The sequence below is a fragment of the Myotis brandtii genome, unplaced genomic scaffold, assembly GCF_000412655.1.
Source record: "Myotis brandtii unplaced genomic scaffold, ASM41265v1 scaffold344, whole genome shotgun sequence".
NCBI classification, from domain to species: Eukaryota; Metazoa; Chordata; class Mammalia; order Chiroptera; family Vespertilionidae; genus Myotis; species Myotis brandtii.
Window position 1 is genome coordinate 629,830 of NW_005363247.1, and position 21,189 is coordinate 651,018.

The 21,189-nt window shown below is 36.4% G+C and overlaps 1 protein-coding gene across 1 annotated transcript in view; it reads left to right on the forward strand.

Annotated features, from left to right (window-relative positions):
• The window catches only part of RASA1 (RAS p21 protein activator (GTPase activating protein) 1), a 124,002-nt gene that overhangs the window by 54,007 nt on the left and 48,806 nt on the right, over nt 1-21,189 (forward strand). The window contains exons 4-9 of the mRNA XM_014543945.1: nt 1,290-1,360; nt 6,487-6,604; nt 9,993-10,024; nt 14,481-14,533; nt 16,927-17,077; nt 19,111-19,189. Coding sequence (XP_014399431.1) covers nt 1,290-1,360; nt 6,487-6,604; nt 9,993-10,024; nt 14,481-14,533; nt 16,927-17,077; nt 19,111-19,189 — 504 coding nt within the window. The remainder of the gene's footprint in view (nt 1-1,289; nt 1,361-6,486; nt 6,605-9,992; nt 10,025-14,480; nt 14,534-16,926; nt 17,078-19,110; nt 19,190-21,189) is intronic.

Consider the following 21,189-nt stretch of genomic DNA (forward strand, 5'->3'; position numbering starts at 1 on the left):
GAAAGGTTAATATATGTTCCATATAGTTTATTTCAAACTAGAGGCCCAGTGAACGAAATTCGAGCACGGGTGCGGTTCCTAGTCTGGGCTGGCGATTGAAGCGCGAGCGTCTGGTGTGGAAGGGCAGGTCCCAGCTGACCTTTGGGCCTTGGGCAGCACCTGAGCCCCTGTGCGCCCCCTTCAACCTGAGTCACGGCACCCAGAGATGCAGTGAGCACAGCTGGACGCCACAGGCCGGGGCGCAGCGTGGGCTGCTGGGCCGCCTAGCGGTGCTGCACAGAAGCTGGGTGAGCAGTGCGCTCTCTTCTGGCCAGCCTTGCAGACCGGCTTCTGTGTGAACCCATGGGGAGCCTGACTGGCCCCTGAAGTCCCAGCGGCTGCAGCCCAGCTCATCTAGAAGAGGTCACGCAGATGCCCAGCACCTGAGTGCTGGGGCTTCCCTGGCGCGCAAGCCCTGGCGTCCCAAGGGAGGTTAGGAGGGGGAGTGAGAGCGAGTTCAGTGGACACCCCGTATTCTCACTGCACTTCCATCCCCGTCACTCCCACCCCCAGGTAGCTGGCGAGAGGTTGCAGTCCCCCTCCCAGGTGCCACGGGAGGTTGGTCGCCACCACCCACCTCCAGTTCCCCATTCCAGCCTGGGGCCTGGCCCTGATCGGGTGATCAGGGCCTGCTGGCCGCTGGTTGCTGTCTGTGGGGCCATCAGTTAGGGCCAGGCTCCCAGCATGGCTCCCTCAGTGCTTGGGAGCCAGGTGGCAGCCCGATGCTGCTGCTGGTCGCCATCTGCGGGGTGATTGGCGGGGCAGTCGGGTCCCGCTCGCACCGGCCTTGGCTGGCGCTGCCTGCTCACCTGCTCCACCATCCTGCCTCGGTCCCACTCTCATTGGGGCTCACTGGGGCCCGTCGGGGCTTATCGGGGCTGGCAGCGCTCCACTGCTGCCCGCTGCCAGCACTGCGCTGTCCCATGCCACCCCACATCATAGCGAGCGGTCGAACTTCCGGTTGAACTCCTGGTCGAAGAATTTGAATATTAGGCTTTTATTATATAGGATTTACTGATTGCTCCTAATGCTTGATAAAACATAAGTTATACTGTTGCAAGAATTTCTATAAAAATAACAATAAAAACAAGACAAACATTTATAGGCTTTAGGTATTTAGAGCATCAGTAAGACGTAGTTTGAATGAGTCTGTTGGTTTTTATTGGTTTTCACTTTGTGTGGACATACTTGATTTGACTTTGCTATAAGAAGGTTATTTACTTTTGTAAATCATTTTTTATGGTTTTTAGCCAGTAGAAGATAGGAGGCGTGTTCGAGCCATTCTGCCTTACACAAAAGTTCCAGATACTGATGAAATAAGGTATTTATAACATATTCTCATTTATTGGCATTTGAAAGACTTTGCTAACTTATTGCTCTTGGATCAGAAAGGTTTTGGAATTTGAGGAAATAACATGCAGCAAGGTAAAGGTGCTTTTAATATTGAATCTGATGTTTTGTAATCATAGTTGGCTTATCTGTTTAGATTGTGGATTTGGATCAGAGTGGCCACAGTGAAGATGACAGGAGAAATAACTTAGCTTTTATTAGACTATCTCTGAAAGTAAGGAGAGTTCTGTTATATTCTATACTCTATTTTAATTTTTATTACTACAAGACATCTGTGTCTCAACTGTTCATGATAATACTAAGACATTTGCCTTTTTCAATGTGACATTTGCACTGATAGTACAAAAGCAATTGACAGTAAAACTGCTGGCCTTAGCACAAATCAAGATAGTAGCTGTATACCAAGCATGTCAAACTAGCAGCCCATGGGCCACATGTGGCCCACAACAAATATTTTTGAGGTCCAGCCAATATAACGGTATGTAAGAAATGTTTTAATAAAAATTTTGTAACTTAATTTTTACAATATCCTGTTATATATAATCTATAATAATAAAAGCATAATAAGCTAATTAGACTGACATCCTTCCAGATGAAGCTGGGACTGCAAGGGAAGCCCCGGTCCCAGGTGCCTGCTGGCAGCCGGAGTGAAGCCCGGGCTCCGGGTGCCAGAGGGAAGCCGGTGCCGGCAGCCAGGGCAAGGAAGGCCTACTCTTGCACGAATTTCGTGCATTGGGCCTCTAGTTATTAACAATGAACTACAACGTTCACTAATGACTGATTACTATAATCGTGTTGCATTCATTTCCCTTATGCCCCTTATGTGCAGGCGCACCATATCTCTCCACAAATACTAGCAGCAAATATTTTAGCAGACGATTGCCACACCATCAGTCTTGTACTGACTTGTTTGGTGTGCGCAACAGGAAATATTTCCCTTTCGGAGAATAAGAAAAATAGGTTTATTTGTGTTACACTTATTAATTTGTACAGTTATTCAGTTGTCTGGTAAGTTAATGTTCAAGAAAAATATTAATTTTTATTAAAATGTTCTATTATTTTATGTTAACGATTATTCATTTATTTCAGCCCCTTTTATTCAGCATGTCTCTGTCGAAATAAACCTACATTCCTATGAAAATTGAAGCTTTTGTTTTTTTTGTGGCCCACATAAACTTGAACCTTGTTTATTTGGCCCATGTTAGCCTTTCAGTTTGACATGCTTGCTGTACACATTTGCAGTTAGACAAACAAAAAAGCCAGTTTCACTTAAGGTTGTTGTTGTTTTATTATTAATTCTCACCCGAGGATATTTTTCTGTTGATCTATTTTTTATTTTTTATTGATTTCAGAGAGGAAAGGAGAGGGAAAGATAGAAACATCAATGATGAGAGAGAATCATTGATTGGCCGCCTCCGGCATGCCTCCCACTGGGGATCGAGCCCGCAACCTAGACATGTGCCCTTGACCGGAATCAAACCTGGGACCCTTCAGTCCGCAGGCCAATGCTTTATCCACTGAGCCAAACCAGCTAGGGCTTTCTATTGATTTTTAAAGAGAGTGGAAGGGAGGAGGAGAGAAAGAGAAATATTGATGTGAGAGAGACACATTTGGTCATTTGCCTCCCTCATGAGCTCCCACCAGGACCAGGGATTCATCCTGCAACCATTGTATGTGCCCTTGACCAGAATCGAACCTGGGCCGGACCTTTCTGTCCAAGGGCTGATGCTCTATCCACTTAACCAAACTGGCTAGGGCTTAAGATTGTTCTTGATGAGACAGTAAGAAATATTTATTTTATTAAATCTCAACCCTTGGCTATGCCTCTTTTTTTTTTTTAAAGTAAGTTTACCTTTTTTTAAAAAAATTTTTTTTTATTGATTTTTAGAGGGAGAGGGGAAGGAAAGGGAGAGAAAGAGAAACATTGTTGTGAGAGTGCAACATTGATTGGCTGCCTCCTGCCTGCCCCTTTACAGGGAATTGAGCCCATAACCCAGGTATGTGCCCTGGTTGGGAATTGAACTGGCAACCTTTCAGTGTAGGTGACGATGCCCAACCAACTGAGGCACACCAGCCAGGGCACTACGCCTCTTGTAAATATTCTGTGTGATGAAATGGGAAGTACTATACGAATAAAGCGAGCATATCCGCTGTGAAGTTCAGTATCTTGAGGAATAGCAGTGGGTTCAGAGCTGAAAGAGGTGCTGCTTTTGTGCACACCATTTTTACTTAAGACAATGACTGAGAGGCAAACTATGGTTATTCATTCTCAAGTATTTGACTTTTTTTTTTTTTTTTTTTAAAAAAGAAAAGGGAAGTGAGTATGTTACTTCAAGGGAGATAACTGGCAGTATTTTGTTGCCAGTGACAAAATTTAATTTGAGCTTTCAAGCAAAAATTAGAATTTTGGAAATCTTATATCTGCCTTCAGGAATTTGACAGCTTTCTAAATATGTAATGAGAGTGGTAGAAATATTAATGTGATGTTTTGATAGTGTATAATGTGTTTACATCTGGAAGATCTGCATAGCTCAGTGAATCAGTATTTTCTAAATGATCCAGCATGATGTTACAAAATTATGTATAAGTAAAAGATCCATTCAAAGTATGAGATCCACAAATGATTATCATTGGAATGGGTAGAGAAAGTTTATTGATATATAGTTTTGGATTCCACATTACAACTAACGTTAAAGAAAGTGACACTTGTTGAGTTTTTGTTAAAATATCATCTGTAATTATCTGAAAGGCTATTAAAATATCACTTTCACAACTACATATTTGTGTGAAGTCACATATTCTTCATGGACTTTAAGCAAAATATCATATTGCAACAGATTAAATGAAAAAAAGATATGAGAGTCCATCAGTTTTTAGTTAAGCCAGACATTGAGATTTGCAAAAACATAAAACGTGAATATTCTCACTAAACTAAAAAAAAAAACTATATATAATTATTTTTCATACTCTTTGTTACTATGTAATGGGGTATATTATTATTAGTAGCAGTAGTAGTAAAGGAATTAGTATATATTTTAAAATATTTATATTTCAAATTCTAATATGATTAAGTATCAACAGCTATAACCCATATAAATAAAAACCTTTTAAAGTATCAATTTTTAAGAATGTAAAGGTGTCCTGAGAGACTGCCTCAGAATCGAGAAATACTGATCTAGGAAGATGAAAATTTTAACAAGAATTTGAATTGTATACATTTTAATTTTACTATATAAATATGTATGAAATTAAGAGTCTTTGAAATTTGGATATACCTGTGAAGTTTTTTAGGTAAAAATATCTGAAGATTGATGAGATTTAGCAAAGCACTTTAACCCCTTATGGTGAAAAATGCAGAATAATATAGAATGAATCTTTTAATTATATTGTTTGTGCTAGTAAGTTTTTTAATTTTTAATTTTTTGTGTGTTTTTGCAACATAAAAAGTTAGTAGTATAGCAACAATGACAGAAGCCAAAAATAAAGTAAAAACTCAGATGACTGCTTTTGACCAATAAATGACACTTGTCACTTCTCATTTCTCTTTTTTCTTGTCCATATGTACTCCCTTTTTTACTAATTAATAACTATTTTATTGAATGTATTAATGTAGTTGGTTTTAAAATGGAAAAATTTACTTTTAAGTGTTAAAGTCTGCTTCTATTCAGCTAGTAAAATATTGGTTACCATTAACAAGATTTGTAGAAATCAAGATAGAATGCACACAGCCCCCCAACCTCCCTGAAGGGATTATGCAGGGGAAAAATATAGTATATATGACACATAAAGAAGGGCCAACAACTGTTGTATGGTGACAGCCAGAGGGAAAGGGGGGTGGGAGGAGGTAGAAACGGGCAAAGAGGGGGGATAAATGGGTAGGGAAAGAGACTTGACTTTGGGTGGTGAGCACATGATGCAGTGTGCAGATGATGTTTAATGAGTTGTACACTTGAAACCTATATGGTTTTATTAACCAATGTCACCCCAATAAATTTTTTAAAAGTAAAATAAAAGTAAGCAATTTAAAAGATAGAATGCTGTATTCCCTGCTTATTCAAATTGAGTACCACATCTAAAGTGTTGTATACAAGAATTTTGTTCTTAAACTTGTCCAAAAAACCGTGAAGCTTGAGACAGCCTGGAAAAAAGTTTTTTAGATTTACCTAATTGAACTTCAGTTTGTGAATATTAAGATTGAAAGAAAAATGGGTAAAGAAATATATGACACATATGGATTTTGAAATAGGATCAATGGTAGTATCCTACCAATCTTGAAACCTTAAGCCTTCAGAGGCATTTATTTATTCAAGCCTAAAAAGAAAAGTTCAAGGAATTACTGATGGTTTTATATTGATGACATACATCAACAACATATTTCTCCTGTGATTGTGTGGAGGTTGAAAACATCTAGATTCCTATGAGAAGAAACTAGGTAGTATAGGCATCCCTCTACTCAGAAATAGATAACAAAAAAAAACATGCATGTGTCCTCATAATATATTTCTTGGTACCACTTTTAAAGAAAGAATGCTATACTTGTTGGCTCATGGATGTCTGAATGAATTAAATAAAACAATATTTTTAATAGAATATTATTAATTCTTATAAGCTTTTTCATGATAAGGCTAATTGTGTGTATGTCAAATAAACTTTTTCTAAAGTAAGTATCTTGTGTATGTATAATGAGTTAATTATTTTGTGTTTATAATTTTTTATCTAATTTACCTCTGAAAGATAACATTGACACTTAAATTTTCAAGTTCAGGTTTCTTGGAGTTATACCCCAAAGCCTACAGTACACATATAATTATTGTTTACAAAAATTCCAATTTGAATCTAACCTTAATCCAATGATACATATAGTCCAGGGACCTTTATTAATCTGTTTTACCCACGAGGAAATTAATTCAGATTTTTTAAATTATAAAACATTTTACTTGTAGATAATGCCAGAAATAGGACAAAAATCTCAGGGTATTTGACTCTAATCTGTTGCATTTTCCAGTATCATATTATCTCTGTGGTGTGTTACATGATTACTCAAATTTTCAAGTTTAAAATTTTTAATGTCAATACCTTTATACTTGCTCTTTTCAGTTTCTTAAAAGGAGATATGTTCATCGTTCATAATGAATTAGAAGATGGGTGGATGTGGGTTACAAATCTAAGAACAGATGAACAAGGCCTAATTGTTGAAGACCTAGTAGAAGAGGTGGTAAGTTTTGTTCTGTTCTTCTCACTCTCAGAATTTTAAATTTTTGTAAAATTGTGGAACTTGTCTATAATCAGGGAAATCATCTATGAATACATTTTTATCTATAATAAACCTCAATTTACAAATTTTTATTAAAATGTATTTTCTATTAGTGATAGCTATTTATTTATTAAAAACATAGCCAAGATGGCATGTTTTGATCTATAGCTGCCAATTTTCAGGTTTCATGAGTTTCTAAGAATTAAAAAAATGTATTAGCATTTGTGCTTATTTGTCTTCTTGATATTCCTCATAATTGATGTTATGTCACTGATCATTGAATCTCAAATTCTTTGTCTCCCAAATCTACGTATAATTTTTTAGTAACCTTGGAAAAACTCAGTTATATTATACACATATTATCATATGGTTCTACATTTTAAATATTCCCCTTGTTTTTATTGTCATCACATAATACATTATTAGTAACAGTATAAGTAATCATGTTTGCACATTTTCAGGTAGGAGGTCAGCATTCCAGCAGCATTTGCATTTCAGAGACAATACTAAAAGTATCACTGAAACATAGCAAACGTTATTTTACAAATTTGCAATACCCTTGCCTTTTGGATTTGTCCAGAAAAATGGAATTTTTTTTGTCACCTTTTACAACCCTCAGAGCTAATGTTTTTATTTTTTTATTTTATTTTGTTTATTTTTCCTTGATTTTTAGAGAGAGTGGAAGGGAGGGGGAGAGAGAGAGAGAAAGAGAAAGAAATAGCGATGTGAGAGAGATACATCGATTGGTTGCCTCCCACATGTACCCCAACCAGGGCCAAGGACCGAGCCTGCAACGGAGGCTTTACCAAAATCGAACCCGGGACCCTTCATTTTGCAAGCCAGTGCTCTATCCGTTGAGCCTACCCAGCCAGGACTAATGTTTTTAAATTATGCCATGAACCTGGAAATAAGCTGTGAAACCTGTGCTCTGATTATTGTTCCAGGAACATGGCAGTGGAAAATATTTTTCTTTGCTATTCTCTTGTCTGCCTATTCTGGCAGCCAGATCTTGATATATAGAAGTAAGTTATATGAGAAGTTAAGGGAATGGTATGATATATTCTATACTCATAGTCACATAGTTATTTAGTAGAAGAACCATGATTAGAATTTCGAATCCTTAGATTAGTATTCTGTGTTCTACAGTAGGAGAGATATTTATTCCATATAGGCAAGAAGTGTTCAAACTGAAGAAACTTACTACCTGTATTGGTTTTACTACAAAATTTCTTAGTTAAAACTTTTATGTTGGAATTTTCTCCTCCTGCTGTAAACCCCCCCCCCTCCCCCCCTTTTTCTGGTTATTTAAAGGAATTACAGTATAATTAAACTTTTCCTGAGTGTTTTGGAATTCTGGGTCAAATTTAGCAAGATAAACTTTATTAAGAATAAGTGAAAGTTACCTAATGAGTACAGATGGAAAAAAAATTGCTCAATTTAAGATAAGGAGACATGACCTAAAATCTATACAAGGAAAGGGGAAAAAAAAAGAGCGAGAGAGAGAGAGAGAGAAAGTTAACTCAGTATGAGTAAACAGTGTGAAAACAGTGTGATGTGCCTTCTAAAAATGAATATAATAATACTTTGAATTACTAGTGACCTAGTTACAAGTTGGAGTTATAAAAAATCTTTTACTCTTAATATTCAGAATAAATTTTCATAATGATCTTCATTGGAATATAGTGATGATTCCTTGTAGATTGAAAAGCCATCAAAGAATGTCTAGATTTCAGGCATTCAATTCAGTTGGTGATTGGATTTAAATAGTTTCCCACTCTGAAACTCTAATTACTGTTCTCCAGGCACATTTAGACTTTCATGTTTTAACTCTAGAATGTAAACTGAGTTTTGTCTCTGACTCAGTTATGTATCCCCATTGCCTTGAATAGTGTCTGGCATTAGTAGGCATTCAGTAAATGCTTGTTGAATGAATGATTGTCTCTGTGTCTATTCTTTTCCCTCTTCCTTGACATTTCTGCCCTGCTATGCTGCCTTGTAAAATTGATCATCTTTATCCGTTCAGTTTAGGTGTTGCCCTTTCTTTCACAGAGGTTTTATGCATTTCTAGATTTTCTTAGGCTAAATTGTTCCATCTTGTGTTTCCATAGCACCTTAATTTTATATTTCATTACATTATAAAACATTGATTTATTGTGTAAACCTCTTCTGTAGAGATTAACTCCTTTTGGACAATGGTAATATATTATGTTTTTATGTAATGTTTTCTAGTACACTGCTTTTTAATATAATGGGCATTCAGTGAATGTTTGATTTTAGTTTGGTTAGGTATTTAATGAGTGAGAAGTATATCCATATATACAGTCAGGTCATTTTTCTATTCTCTTTCATTATTCATTGAAAACTTAGTGCCAGGTACTAAGCTTGGTAAAACTACAGTTCAAGTTATACTGGGTATGGCAAAAGGTTTACAGTTGTTCACATGGAAAATAATACAATAATTAGCTCTGTGTTTTGTGCACTTACAGCTATAAACCTATTCTTGTCCTGCCCTGTATTTTCAGTGAAAATTATATGCCTAGCATTGTGCTAGTGGTTGTGTTGCTGATGAATGTTAACAAAGAAGCACTAAGAGTTTAAGATGCTTATAGTCACTATAATAGAATGAATAACACTGGTATATCTTAAATAATAGGAGTGTCAAATAAAGTAAGATAAAGTTCAAAAGATGATAAAAAAAGGATGTCCTTTCTATTCCAAGTAAAATTTCATATTTACATTTTACGGACTCAGTTCCTCACTTATAAGATGGTGTTTCAGATAGATCCTGTCTAGATGGTTTAGGTTTTAACTAACAGGAAGCAGTGAGTGGAAAGGACATTTTAAGTAAAATAAGTTCAGTGTTGGGAGAATGTAGATAAGCAAATAGGTAAGTTATGTGTGACAGTGGAATAGATAACTTAAAGAGAATTGTTAGCATGAGAATGGAAACATAGGTTTGAGTCATATGATAAAGGATTTTGGTTGTAAAATGAGGAATTTGTTAGGCAGTAGAGGGGTATTAAAGGTTTGGTTTTAAAAAATGTATTTGTTTTCATCTTGGTGTTTCTTAATGTAAGATAAACTGATGAATCCAGATTGGAGTGGCAGGGTAGGGCACTAGTTGGGCTACTGTAATAGTTTAGGAAAAGAGCCTGAATTAGAGTAGTCACAGTAAGTAAGAAGAATAAGGAGAGAGTTTTTGTAAAGACATTTCTGCAACAGAAACACCTTTATTTATATATAAATATTAAGGGCAGGGTAGAAATGTTTCAAGGTATGATTTTTATTAATTTAAAAATAGATTAATAGTTAATTATATAAAATACTGTCTTAATGTCTTTCCCTTTAGGGCCGAGAAGAAGATCCACATGAAGGCAAAATGTGAGTTTGTATTAATTATTAAAAGGGGGGTGGGGGGGGAATTGTAAACCTACTAATTGGGTAACTTTGGACAAAAAATATTTTTTTAAAAATTGATACTTTGCAGACTGACTTAAAATTTATCTCATTTCGCTTAGGAACTGCTGTTTAAATATTTTCTTGAGAACCTAGTGATAAAGTGTTATTTTAAAATAATGAAGGTGGTTTATACCTATATATAACTCTTTTATCACTAAACTAAAGACTCTTCAGTAAACATTACATTAATAACATTATGAATGTCACAATTCCTTATATTTTTTTATTGATTTATTAATAGCATTTTTTGTTTTCATCACCATGCTTTTTTATGTAGTTTACTAGAGGCCCGGTGCATGAATTCATGCACCATTGGGGTCCCTCGGCCTGGCCTGTGGGATCAGGTCAAAACTGGCTCTCCAATATCCCCCGAGGGGCCATGGATTGCGAGAGGGCACATGCCAGGCCGAAGGACCCCACCAGTGCACGATCGGGGCCAGGGAGGGATTCGGGAGGTTGGCCAGCCGGGGAGGAACCGCGGGAGGGCTCTAGGGTATGTCTGGCCTGTCTTGCTCAGTCCCAATGGGCCAGACCCCAGCAGCAAGCTAACCTACCAGTTGGAGCATCTGCCCCCTAGTGGTCAGTGCATGTCATAGCGACTACTCTACTGGTTGACTGTCTGCCCCCTGGTGGTCAGTGTATGTCATAGCAAGGGGTTGGGCGGCCTTAGCATATCATTAGCATGTTACACTTTGATTGGTTGAACGGATGACCGGACACTTAGCATATTAGGCTTTTATATAGGACTAGAGGCCCAGTGCACAAAATTCGTACACTCGGGGGGGGGGGGGTCCCTCAGCCCAGCCTGTGCCCTCTCTCAGTCTGGAAGCTGTCAGTCGGACATCCGGTGAGAGAGGCTCTCGCTACAGCTGCTGCACTTGCCAGCTGTGAGCCGGGCTTCTGGCTGAGCAGCACTCCCCCTGTGGAAGTGCACTGATCACCAGAGGACAGCTCATTCGTTGAGCATCTGCCCCCTGGTGGTCAGTGTGCATCATAGTGAACAGTCGTTCTGCCCTTCAGTCGATTTGCGTATTAGCCTTTTATCACAAAGGATGATTCAAGTATTTGAATGGGTGGGTAGAGAACTTTTCCTCCAGATCATTGTTCTTTCCCATATAAGACTCTGCAAGGACTTTCTTTTCATAATCTTTTTAGGCTGATTTTATGTATCTTGTAAGGGCTAATTCAAAGACCAAGCATTACTACACTGCTACTTGCCACATTCATCTTTTATATTCCAGAAGTTATTAACTGTAACCAATAACCTCTTATGGGAAATCACTCTATGTGGTGTTTCAGCTTTGCTTTAATTGTATTATTGTTCTTGAAAATCTTAACTTTGTGGGTTTTTTTGGTGTTTATTTATTTATTTATTTTTTATTTAGAGAGAGGGATTTGTTGTCCCACCTATTTATGCTTTCATTGGTCGTTTCCTGTATGTGCTCTGACCTGGGAACCAAACCCGCAACCTTGGCTTATCAGGAAAACACTGTAACCGTCTAAACTACCTGGCCAGGGCTAAGATCTGAACTCTTAATCCCAATTCTGTTTGACTCATTTTAATAAACTTCATCTTCTAATATCTTTTTGGTGGAACATTTTTTTCATGTCATTCTGTTAGCATTAATCGGTGGAATTTAAAGCTTGCCTCTCAAATATTTGCTTATTTTGTTTCTGATCATTAGAACATAAAACATTAAGCTAAATACTCCACTTTATTTAGTTCCCCACCCTTCCTTCAGTGGAATATGAGGTTTTTTTTATGAGTTCACTTTCTGTATCTTTCTATGTTGCTGCAAAATAGGCTCCATCAGTGAAACCGTACCTTATTGACTCTATTAGTTTGAAGTCTCCCTACTATCAGGAATTACAGATTCTAATGAGTGCCTGGAGGGTACATACAGATAATATAAACAAATGAAATGGACTAGTTGTATATCTCATTTTTTTCAAATTAAAATATCCTTGATCCTTATTTTCTCTCCTGATAGAGATCAAGGTACATGGAAACAACATTGTGGTAATAAACAGCAACTGGCACCCACTCTTTACATTAGGGAAGACTGAGGGGATTAAACAACTAGAAAGTGTTTGCTTGCAGTATGGTAACCCCTCTAACTGATGTGTGCAAGAATGGGAGTCTAGTGTTGTGAAATCCTCTTGTATTTCAAGAGAAGCTAGAAATATATATTTTTATCCCTATTAAAATAATACCATATATTTATTTAAAAAAAAATGTCAAATGTTAGTAAATATTTAAAACAATATCCAGTTTTCTTGTAGCATAGAAAGTATTATTCCCACTTTCACTTGGAAATCATTTTTTATTTAATAACATTGCAATTATTCAGTTTTTTGAACTTTATAATTCTCTATTCATTAAGTATTTAGCATAAGCTAAATTTGCATTGTTGGTTTATGTATTTGTCATCTTCTTCTAATTTCTTAAGGTGGAGACTGGCAATGAAGCATCCTCAGTAACGCCCATCAGTGCCCTTTGAGATTAAATAGGTGGTATAACTTTAGCCGTGGTTTTTCCAGCTCCCTATTTCTGTAATATAGGTGCCAAGTCCTGATAATTTTATCTTCTAAAACATTTCTTGAATGTTTGCCTTCTTCTCAATCTTAACTGTATTCTAGTTCAGGCTCTTTTCATCTCTTACCAGGACTTGATGTAGCAATAGCCTCCAAGTTGGTCTTCCTTAATACTTTAGCTTCTGCAGATCCTTTCTTCTGATAGAATTATCTGTCTAAAACATGTATCTGACTGTATCACTTTATCACTTAAAACTTTTTAATGGTTCTCTACCATCTTTACCTGGTAGAACCTAAAAGGATTCTCTGATCTAGCTCTTGTGCCCTTTTCTAGTCTCTCTCTTATCATTTCTAGTATTATACTCTCCAGCTTGTAGATCTTCAAATGCATACTATTGTTTTTCTCCTTTGCACAAGGTACCTCCTAGGCCAGAAATCCCCTCCATTGTTTTTGGTTAATTCCTATTAAAGACTTAACTCATATATCACTCTTCCGAAGAAGTCTTCCTTTACTGTATGCTCTCTACAGAATTGGTGCCCCTTCTCTGTTATTCCAAAAGTGCCCTGAGCACATAATTTTCTTTCACTATGCTTTATTACTTTTTCTACATTGTTTTTATAGTTATACAGTATTTGTGTCACTTTTTCTTACTAGTATGGGGACTAACTAAAAAAAACAGGTTGGTCTTTCTGTTGGTGGTACAAACTGTGTGCTTGAAATATATACATGTTACATATAGGGAATAAATGTATGAATGAAGAAACTCAAATCTAATCCTTTCAGAAAACGATATTACCGATTTGTTCTCTAAACTTCATTTGCTGTCCCTCCTCCTTAGAATTCCCTTTCCCCCTTTATTCTAGCTATGTAAATATAGGATTGGCCTTGGAGGTCATTTAGTCAACTCTTCCCTGGAATATAGGAATCCTGTCTTAGCATTTGTAGTAAATAATCATTTAGAATATAATTGAGTGGAATATAGAACCTTACTACTTTTTAAGACCACCCAGATTGCTCCTGTTGTTGTGTATTTGGCTTTGCATTGTTCATAATTTGCATTGAGAGTCCCAGGAGATCTGTTAATGGTTGGCATAGAGTTAAAGAGATAATTTAAAAGTTTAACTTCCCATTCATTCACATTTCATGTGAAAAGGTAGAAATTCAGTTACATTTTAATACTTTGATCAGTAATAGTATGGATAGTTTAAAACAGTGTGAATAGCCTCTAAACCTGTAACATTGGATTTTAGAGCACTTACATTTTTATTCTGGTAGTATTTCTATTTTCCAATTTGCTCTTTATGCCACTATTAAAGGCAATTGTAGACCCTAAGAATATATGGCAAAGTGGTAGAGAGTTGATCTGGAGTTGTCATCTATTAAATCTTATTTTCTGATTTTCAGTAAACTCTGAATCAGCCTTATTTTTTAATTTTTATTTGAAAGAGAGAACTTATCACATATTATATGGAAATTCACTTTGAGAGAAATATGAGAAGAATGTCTACCTTTTTTTTTTTTTCTGGTTAATTTTGTAGTGGGCTCTACCTATACCACCCCTTCCTTCCAATAAAAAGAAAAGAGAACACTAGCTGTGATGTAAGGATGTAACAGTTTGTCATTATCAGGATTAAAATCATTGCTGTTTTTGTATTGGTAATTAATATGGAAATTGTAGTTCATACTAGATAGTTCCTAATTTTTCTTTTGTTGAATTTATGCATGTTTATAAAGTGTTGTAACTTAGATGTAAAAGGAATGAGATAATTGATCACTTGTATTGCATTTATTTTATCAGTTTGAATTATACTTAACAGCCAAAAATACTGTTCTCTTTTTAAGATGGTTCCATGGGAAAATTTCCAAGCAAGAAGCTTATAATTTACTAATGACAGGTACTCGTATATTCACTTGCCTTTTCTGATGTCTTCATTTAAAAATACTTTAAAAAAGCAAACCAACTATTTTAGTATGTTATTTTGCCTTTATCATTCATTTGATATTTATGCATATTGTAATTTCTTACCCAGCACTGAGAAACTTGTGTTTTTGTTTTTTGGTGTTTTTCATTCAAAGCATACATGCAGTATAACATTCAGTAAACTATGTTTTCCTTCTGCCTCAGGCCCCTGTCCTCTTCTTCTCCAAAAGCAGCACCAGATGAGAGGGTTTTTGTTGTTGTTTCTGAAGTTTTCTGTCTCTTCCTTACCCCTAAACACACCCTACACATACCACCCTACACACACTCATAGAAACATACAACATACTTTTTTTCATATTAGAATATATTTGGGGAAATTGTGTCATATTTGCATATATAAATTTTCATTTCTCCTTTTTAATGATCATGAGCTTTCCATTGTATAAAAACCATAATTTACAATCATTGTTTTAATTATTATTATTATTATTTGCTATTTACCTGCAGCAAATGTTACTGCATTTATCTTTCTGCACTTATAGAATTATGTAACTGGACTTTTAGAATATATTAATTTGAACATTTCCCAAATTGTGGTTATAGAGATATGCAATGTAACAACTGACTTCTGCTGTGAGTTTATATTTAAAACAAAAACTATTCTGTCATCATCCTAACTAAATATTTAAGACAAAATTATTTAACTACCAAATATTTCTTCAGCAAACCATACCATATTAGGATCCGAAACAAGTTACATGCAATCTGTAATTTAGAATTCTTCGTTCTTTAAAGAACAACCAGAGTTCAAGAGTTTCTATGTTTTCTGTATGTGGTAAATAAACTACTGATTGTTAAAGATGTTATCTGAGTTATTTGGAGCCATAAGGCATTGCATTTTAATGTAGTTACTGCGTTGCTCTTTTGAAAAATTTGAGGCAGTTTTAGAACTGTTCAATTTTATTGTGAGGATGTCGGTTAACTAGGTTAAAAATAAAGAACATGATAATGCTATTTGGTAGTAATGAAGGCCAAATGCTCAACCAAAATGACATGCTATCAGCTTTCAGTGGGACCAAAATATTTATTTTGTGAATTTACTGAATTTTGGGTATAGGTTTATATGCACACCACCAAATACTTGCACTCACTGTTGTTTTTATTTTTATTTTTTTAATTTTTAAATATATTTTATTGATTTTTTACAGAGAGGAAGAGAGAGTGATAGAGAGTTAGAAACATTGATCAGCTGCCTCTTGCACACCTCCTACTGGAGATGTGCCCGCAACCAAGGTACATGCCCTTGGCCGGAATCGAACCTGGGACCTTTCAATCCGCAGGCTGACGCTCTAGCCACTGAGCCAAACCGGTTAGGGCTCACTGTTGTTTTTAGGCATATAAAGTTGAAAGGAGGTAAACTTAATTTCCTTACATTAGTCTTTTGTTTTTATTGGATATGTGCTCTTTAAGAATCTTGTGATTTTTCTCCCCTGAAAAGTACACAAGCACTTGCATACACAATTTTGCATTAATTCCACTTCTTTATATTGAACATGAAATGACTTGGTAGTAAGTGCCTGGGTGGAATGATTGGAACAATTTGTAATTTACATAAAAATTAAGTCTGATATTTTGAGTGTTCATTGTGTTTTCCTAAAAGCAAGCAAGTTCTGATTTATGTGATTAGGATTTAAACAGAGAGAAGGCAAATGCATCTTAGTGTTGAGTCACTGCCAATTAAAGATATCAAAAAGACGTCTCTAAAATTAATATGAAAATATTTTATATATAATGATTTGCTTCTATATGACTTTTCAGGACTGTAACTATTGAATAAAATATAGTGCATGTGTACTGATTTCTATAAGTTGTGCAAATATTTCAATTGTTTTGAATTTATCTTTGTAAGCTTTTGTTACCATTTTATTATAGTCTCTACTTTTTAGTGTTTAATCAGAAGCATTGATAAAGTATAGAATATTCTTAAGCAAAATTCACTGTAACTTTTTTAGATTTTTCTTTACTAAGTGGATTTACAAAAAATGTGGCATTTTTAACTAGTATCCCCTAACTGTGCATAGATTATTTTTTTCCAAGTTTGACAGGTATTGACATTATTATCCAGTAGTCACTGTTGCAAACTTCTGTCCTGTATTATATAATAAAGACAAGCAATGTCATGGGTTTTGTGACTCATAACAAGAAAAAAAAAATTTTAAGTCTTAAGATTATCTTTATTATAAAATAAGTTCCTGGTGAAAATTAGCATGCATTTATGATTTTTGATTGTACTATTGTAATTATATTAATTAATGCTTCTTTTTATTTGATAATTAGGGGATAAAACTAATAGCTTAATTTTTACAGTTGGCCAAGTCTGCAGTTTTCTTGTGAGGCCCTCAGACAATACTCCTGGTGACTATTCACTTTATTTTCGGACCAGTGAAAATATTCAGCGATTTAAAATATGTCCAACACCAAACAATCAGTTTATGATGGGAGGACGATATTATAACAGGTAAGTTGAGAGAAAATTTTTAGTTCTCTTTTACTTTTGCAAAAAATAGTCAAAATCTCAGTAATATAACTATCAGATTCAAAATTAATATTTGACTTTTTAAAATCTAAAGTTATAAAACCTTTAATAATTTAGTAGTAATGTCCAAGAATTCTTTAGGCATGAATATAAATTAATAACTTATTTTCCTCAAATTTATACAATTTTTTGATTATTTATGAACAAGCTATATGCAACAAATTTGCCAAATCATTATCTATAGGACAGCAAAACACTTAAGAAAGGAAAATACATTCTTTAATCAGTGAGTCATTTTAATAGGAAAAAATTTGTTAAAGAGTAACCAGAGTCTTACTACAAATGTAATTGGATTGTTCTCAAATTGATATTTCTTATTTGTAATTATTGGTTCTTCTCATCTTTAAAATTCTAAGTAAACTCTTTGCTTGCAAAACTCAGAATGGATTTTAGTCACTTGATTAGGTAATCTATAATAATAAAAGCATAATATGCTAATTAGACTGTATGTCCTTCCGGATGACCTTCCGGGCGAAGCTGGGGCTGCGAGGGAAGCCCGGGTCCTGAGTGCCTGCTGGTGGCCGGAGGGAAGCCGGTGGTGGCAGCCAGGGGAAGGAAGGCCTACTCTTGCACGAATTTCGTGCATCAGGCCTCTAGTAAGTTAATAAAGAAACCATATGCCAGGATGTCACCTATTTTTTCCTGCATACAGAAAGTCATCTTTCATTTTATATTGACTATAAAGGTTTTCCCTTACTGGATAACTCTAGGTAGTATTGTTTTCCTATTTTGAGTTTTGCATAAGCTAAAACGAAAGTTCAAATATGGTGTCATTCTTTGTTCCATTTAGAATTTCTCCCAATTCCAGCTTGACCTTGAGTATATAGGGATTCAGGAGCTGGTTTATTTGGAAAACACAAAATAACAAAAAACCACCAAAAACAGTTCTTACTGCTTGTGAGAAGTTACTAGACACTTATAAAGCATCAAATGGAAGATGTGAGTCTAGACAGATCTTTTGCACACCTTACAAATAAGCTGCTGAGTACCTTCTACATTACAGTCTGATCTAGACATTCTCACTGCAATTTGAGCTCTTTAGGAAGGTAAATTAATATTCCCCAGCCCTAGCTGGTTTGGCTCAGTGGATAGAGCGTCGGCCGGCGGACTGAAGGGTCCCAGGTTCGATTCCGGCCAAGGGCACATGCCTGGGTTGCAGGCTTGATCCCCAGTAGGGGGCGTGCAGGAGGCAGCTGATCAGTGATTCTCTCTCATCATTGATGTTTCTATCTCTCTCTCTTCCTCTCTAAAATCAATAAAAAATATATTTTAAAAAATATTCCCCATTTGTCCAGTTTTCTGGGGATTTGGAATCTATAAAACTGAATTTTAAACACATACTCTTAACTGAATTGATAAATGCCTATCTTGACACTTTTCTAAAAGATAAAATAATTGCCTTGGCCAGTGGCTCAGTTGGTTGCAGTGTTGTCCTGATGGGTGTTTCTCAAAATCATCAATAAGCCTTACAATAATCCTACATGTAAGATTGCTCCTACTCTTTCTTTTTTTTTTCTTCTGCTTTCATCTGCTATTTATATGTTTTATGACCTAACTATATTATTGTCATTATAAAAGCAGAATATGTAAATGATTTGATGATAAAAATTCTTAGTTTAATACTTTCTAATTCACTACTTGCTAATAAATAAATGGCATTTCTCTGTGAGTTTCTTCTTTCAATCTCATAAATACTTTTATTAAAAATTTAAAAAGTACACTTTTAATTGTTTTCTCACTTAATAGTGACTTTTAAGTAAAATTGGAATCTCTGACTAAGGTATTCTGATTGTAAACCAATATTAGGAACATTCTTATTTTTCTAAAATAATATGACTATTATGATTATATAGTCTGTTAATGTATTCTGGTTATATGCTTTGGAAAAACTTGCAAATAGATCACTTTTACTATGAGACAAATGATAACAATGTAAATAATTTTTATTTTAACAGTATTGGGGACATCATAGATCACTATCGGAAAGAACAAATTGTTGAAGGTTATTATCTTAAGGAACCTGTACCAATGCAGGTCAGTGTTTTCTTTTTTGCAATAATTAGCATTTTATTTCAAAATGCATTTTTGGTGGTATGTGTATGTACACACTCATGCATTTAAAATTGGATTGAATTTAAAACTTTATATTTTTCCTGATGTCATACTTCTTTTTGTAATTGGGGTAGGGGGAGCGGTTAGCACTTAAAACATATTATTCCTAAAAGTCACAGTGTTATGTGAAGTCATGCAGTAAAAACCGCAGAGTGATGGGAAAAGTGTGGTTAGGGGCACAACACTAAAACTTCATCAGTGACACTTAAAAATAAGAACCTAATAAAAATCTATCCTAGTTTTTACACATATTAAGTAGTTAATAAATGAACACTACAATAAATATGGCATTTTACCTTGAAAAAGATCAGGTTTACTTGTGGAAGTCACCATTGGAAGGGTTTTGAATACTATGAGGTGGAAAGAAGAGGATTATCTGAAATAGATGGCATTATAACACCAGATGTGGGTAGATGAGTATGGCATATAACACTCGGGGCACTGAGGGGATCTGAATTGTGTTTTGTATATTCCCCCGTATTTCAATCAGCTGGTTGCAGTTTTCTGCATTTACTGAGTGTATCTCACAAATGTATCTGTACATAAGCAAACAGGACTTTGCTTTATGCTTAAATTGGTTCCTAATTTTTCATTATGTTGGGACAGATTTAAGTTTATAAAATGTCACTTGCTATAAAATACAACAAAACCCACTGTACAGTAGTCCCCTCTTATCCAAGGGTAATATATTCCAAGTCCCCCCAATGGATACCTGAAACTGCAGATCAGCGGTACTCAACCTGTGGGTCGCGACCCCTTTGGGGGTCGAACGACCCTTTCACAGGGGTCGCCCAAGACCATCGGAAAACACATATATAATTACATATTGTTTTTGTGATTAATCGCTATGCTTTAATTATGTTCAATTTGTAACAATGAAATTGGGGGTCACCACAACATGAGGAACTGTATTAAAGCGTTGCGGCATTAGGAAGGTTGAGAACCACTGCTGTAGATAGTACCAAACCCTAATATTTTTTCCTACACATACATACCTATCATAAAGTTTAGTTTATAAATTAGGTACAGTAAGAGATTAACAACAATAAATAATAAAATAGAACAATTGAAACATTATCCTATCTATTAAAGAGGGAATATGCTAATTGACCACTGTCACAAAGATGGCGGCGCCCACAGCCAATAAGGAGGGACTATGCTAATTGACTGCCCAGCTCTCAAAATGGCGGTGCCCACAGCCAGAAAGAAGGGAATATGCTAATTGCCCTGCCCTCAAAGATGGCAGTGCCCACAGCCACAAGATGGCGGTGCCCAGTCCCCTCAGCCTTGCCGGGGCGCTTGCCTCCAGAGTCCCCCAGTCCCCTCAGCCACCCAACCACCCAGGGCCAGCCGAGGCTCAGGTAACCAGGGCCGCCCGAGGCTTGCGCTGCCGACAGTGGCAGCAGCAGAGGTGTGATGGGGCATTGCCTTCCCCTGATCGCCAGGTTGCTTCCAGCCCCTGAGGGCTCCCAGACTGTGACAGGGGGCAGACCAGGCTGAGGGACAACATCCCTACAGTGCATGAATTTTCATGTACTGGTCCTCTAGTCCTATATAATAAAGAGGTAATATGCAAATTGACCATCACTCCAACACACAAGATGGCCAGCGGGGGAGGGCAGTTGGGGACGACCAGGCTGGCAAGGGAGGGCAGTTAGGGGTGACCGGGCCGGCAGGGGAGCAGTTAGGGGTAATCAGGTTGGCAGGGGAGCAGTTAGGCATCGATCAGGCTGGCAGGGGAGTGGTTAGGGGCGATCAGGCAGGCAGGCAGGAAGGTGAGCAGTTGGGAACCAGCAGTCCTGGATTGTGAGAGTGATGTCCGACTGCCCGTTTAGGGATCGGGCCTAAACGGGCAGTCGGACATCCCTCGAGGGGTCCCAGATTGGAGAGGGGGCAGGCTAGGCTGAGGGACAACACCCCCC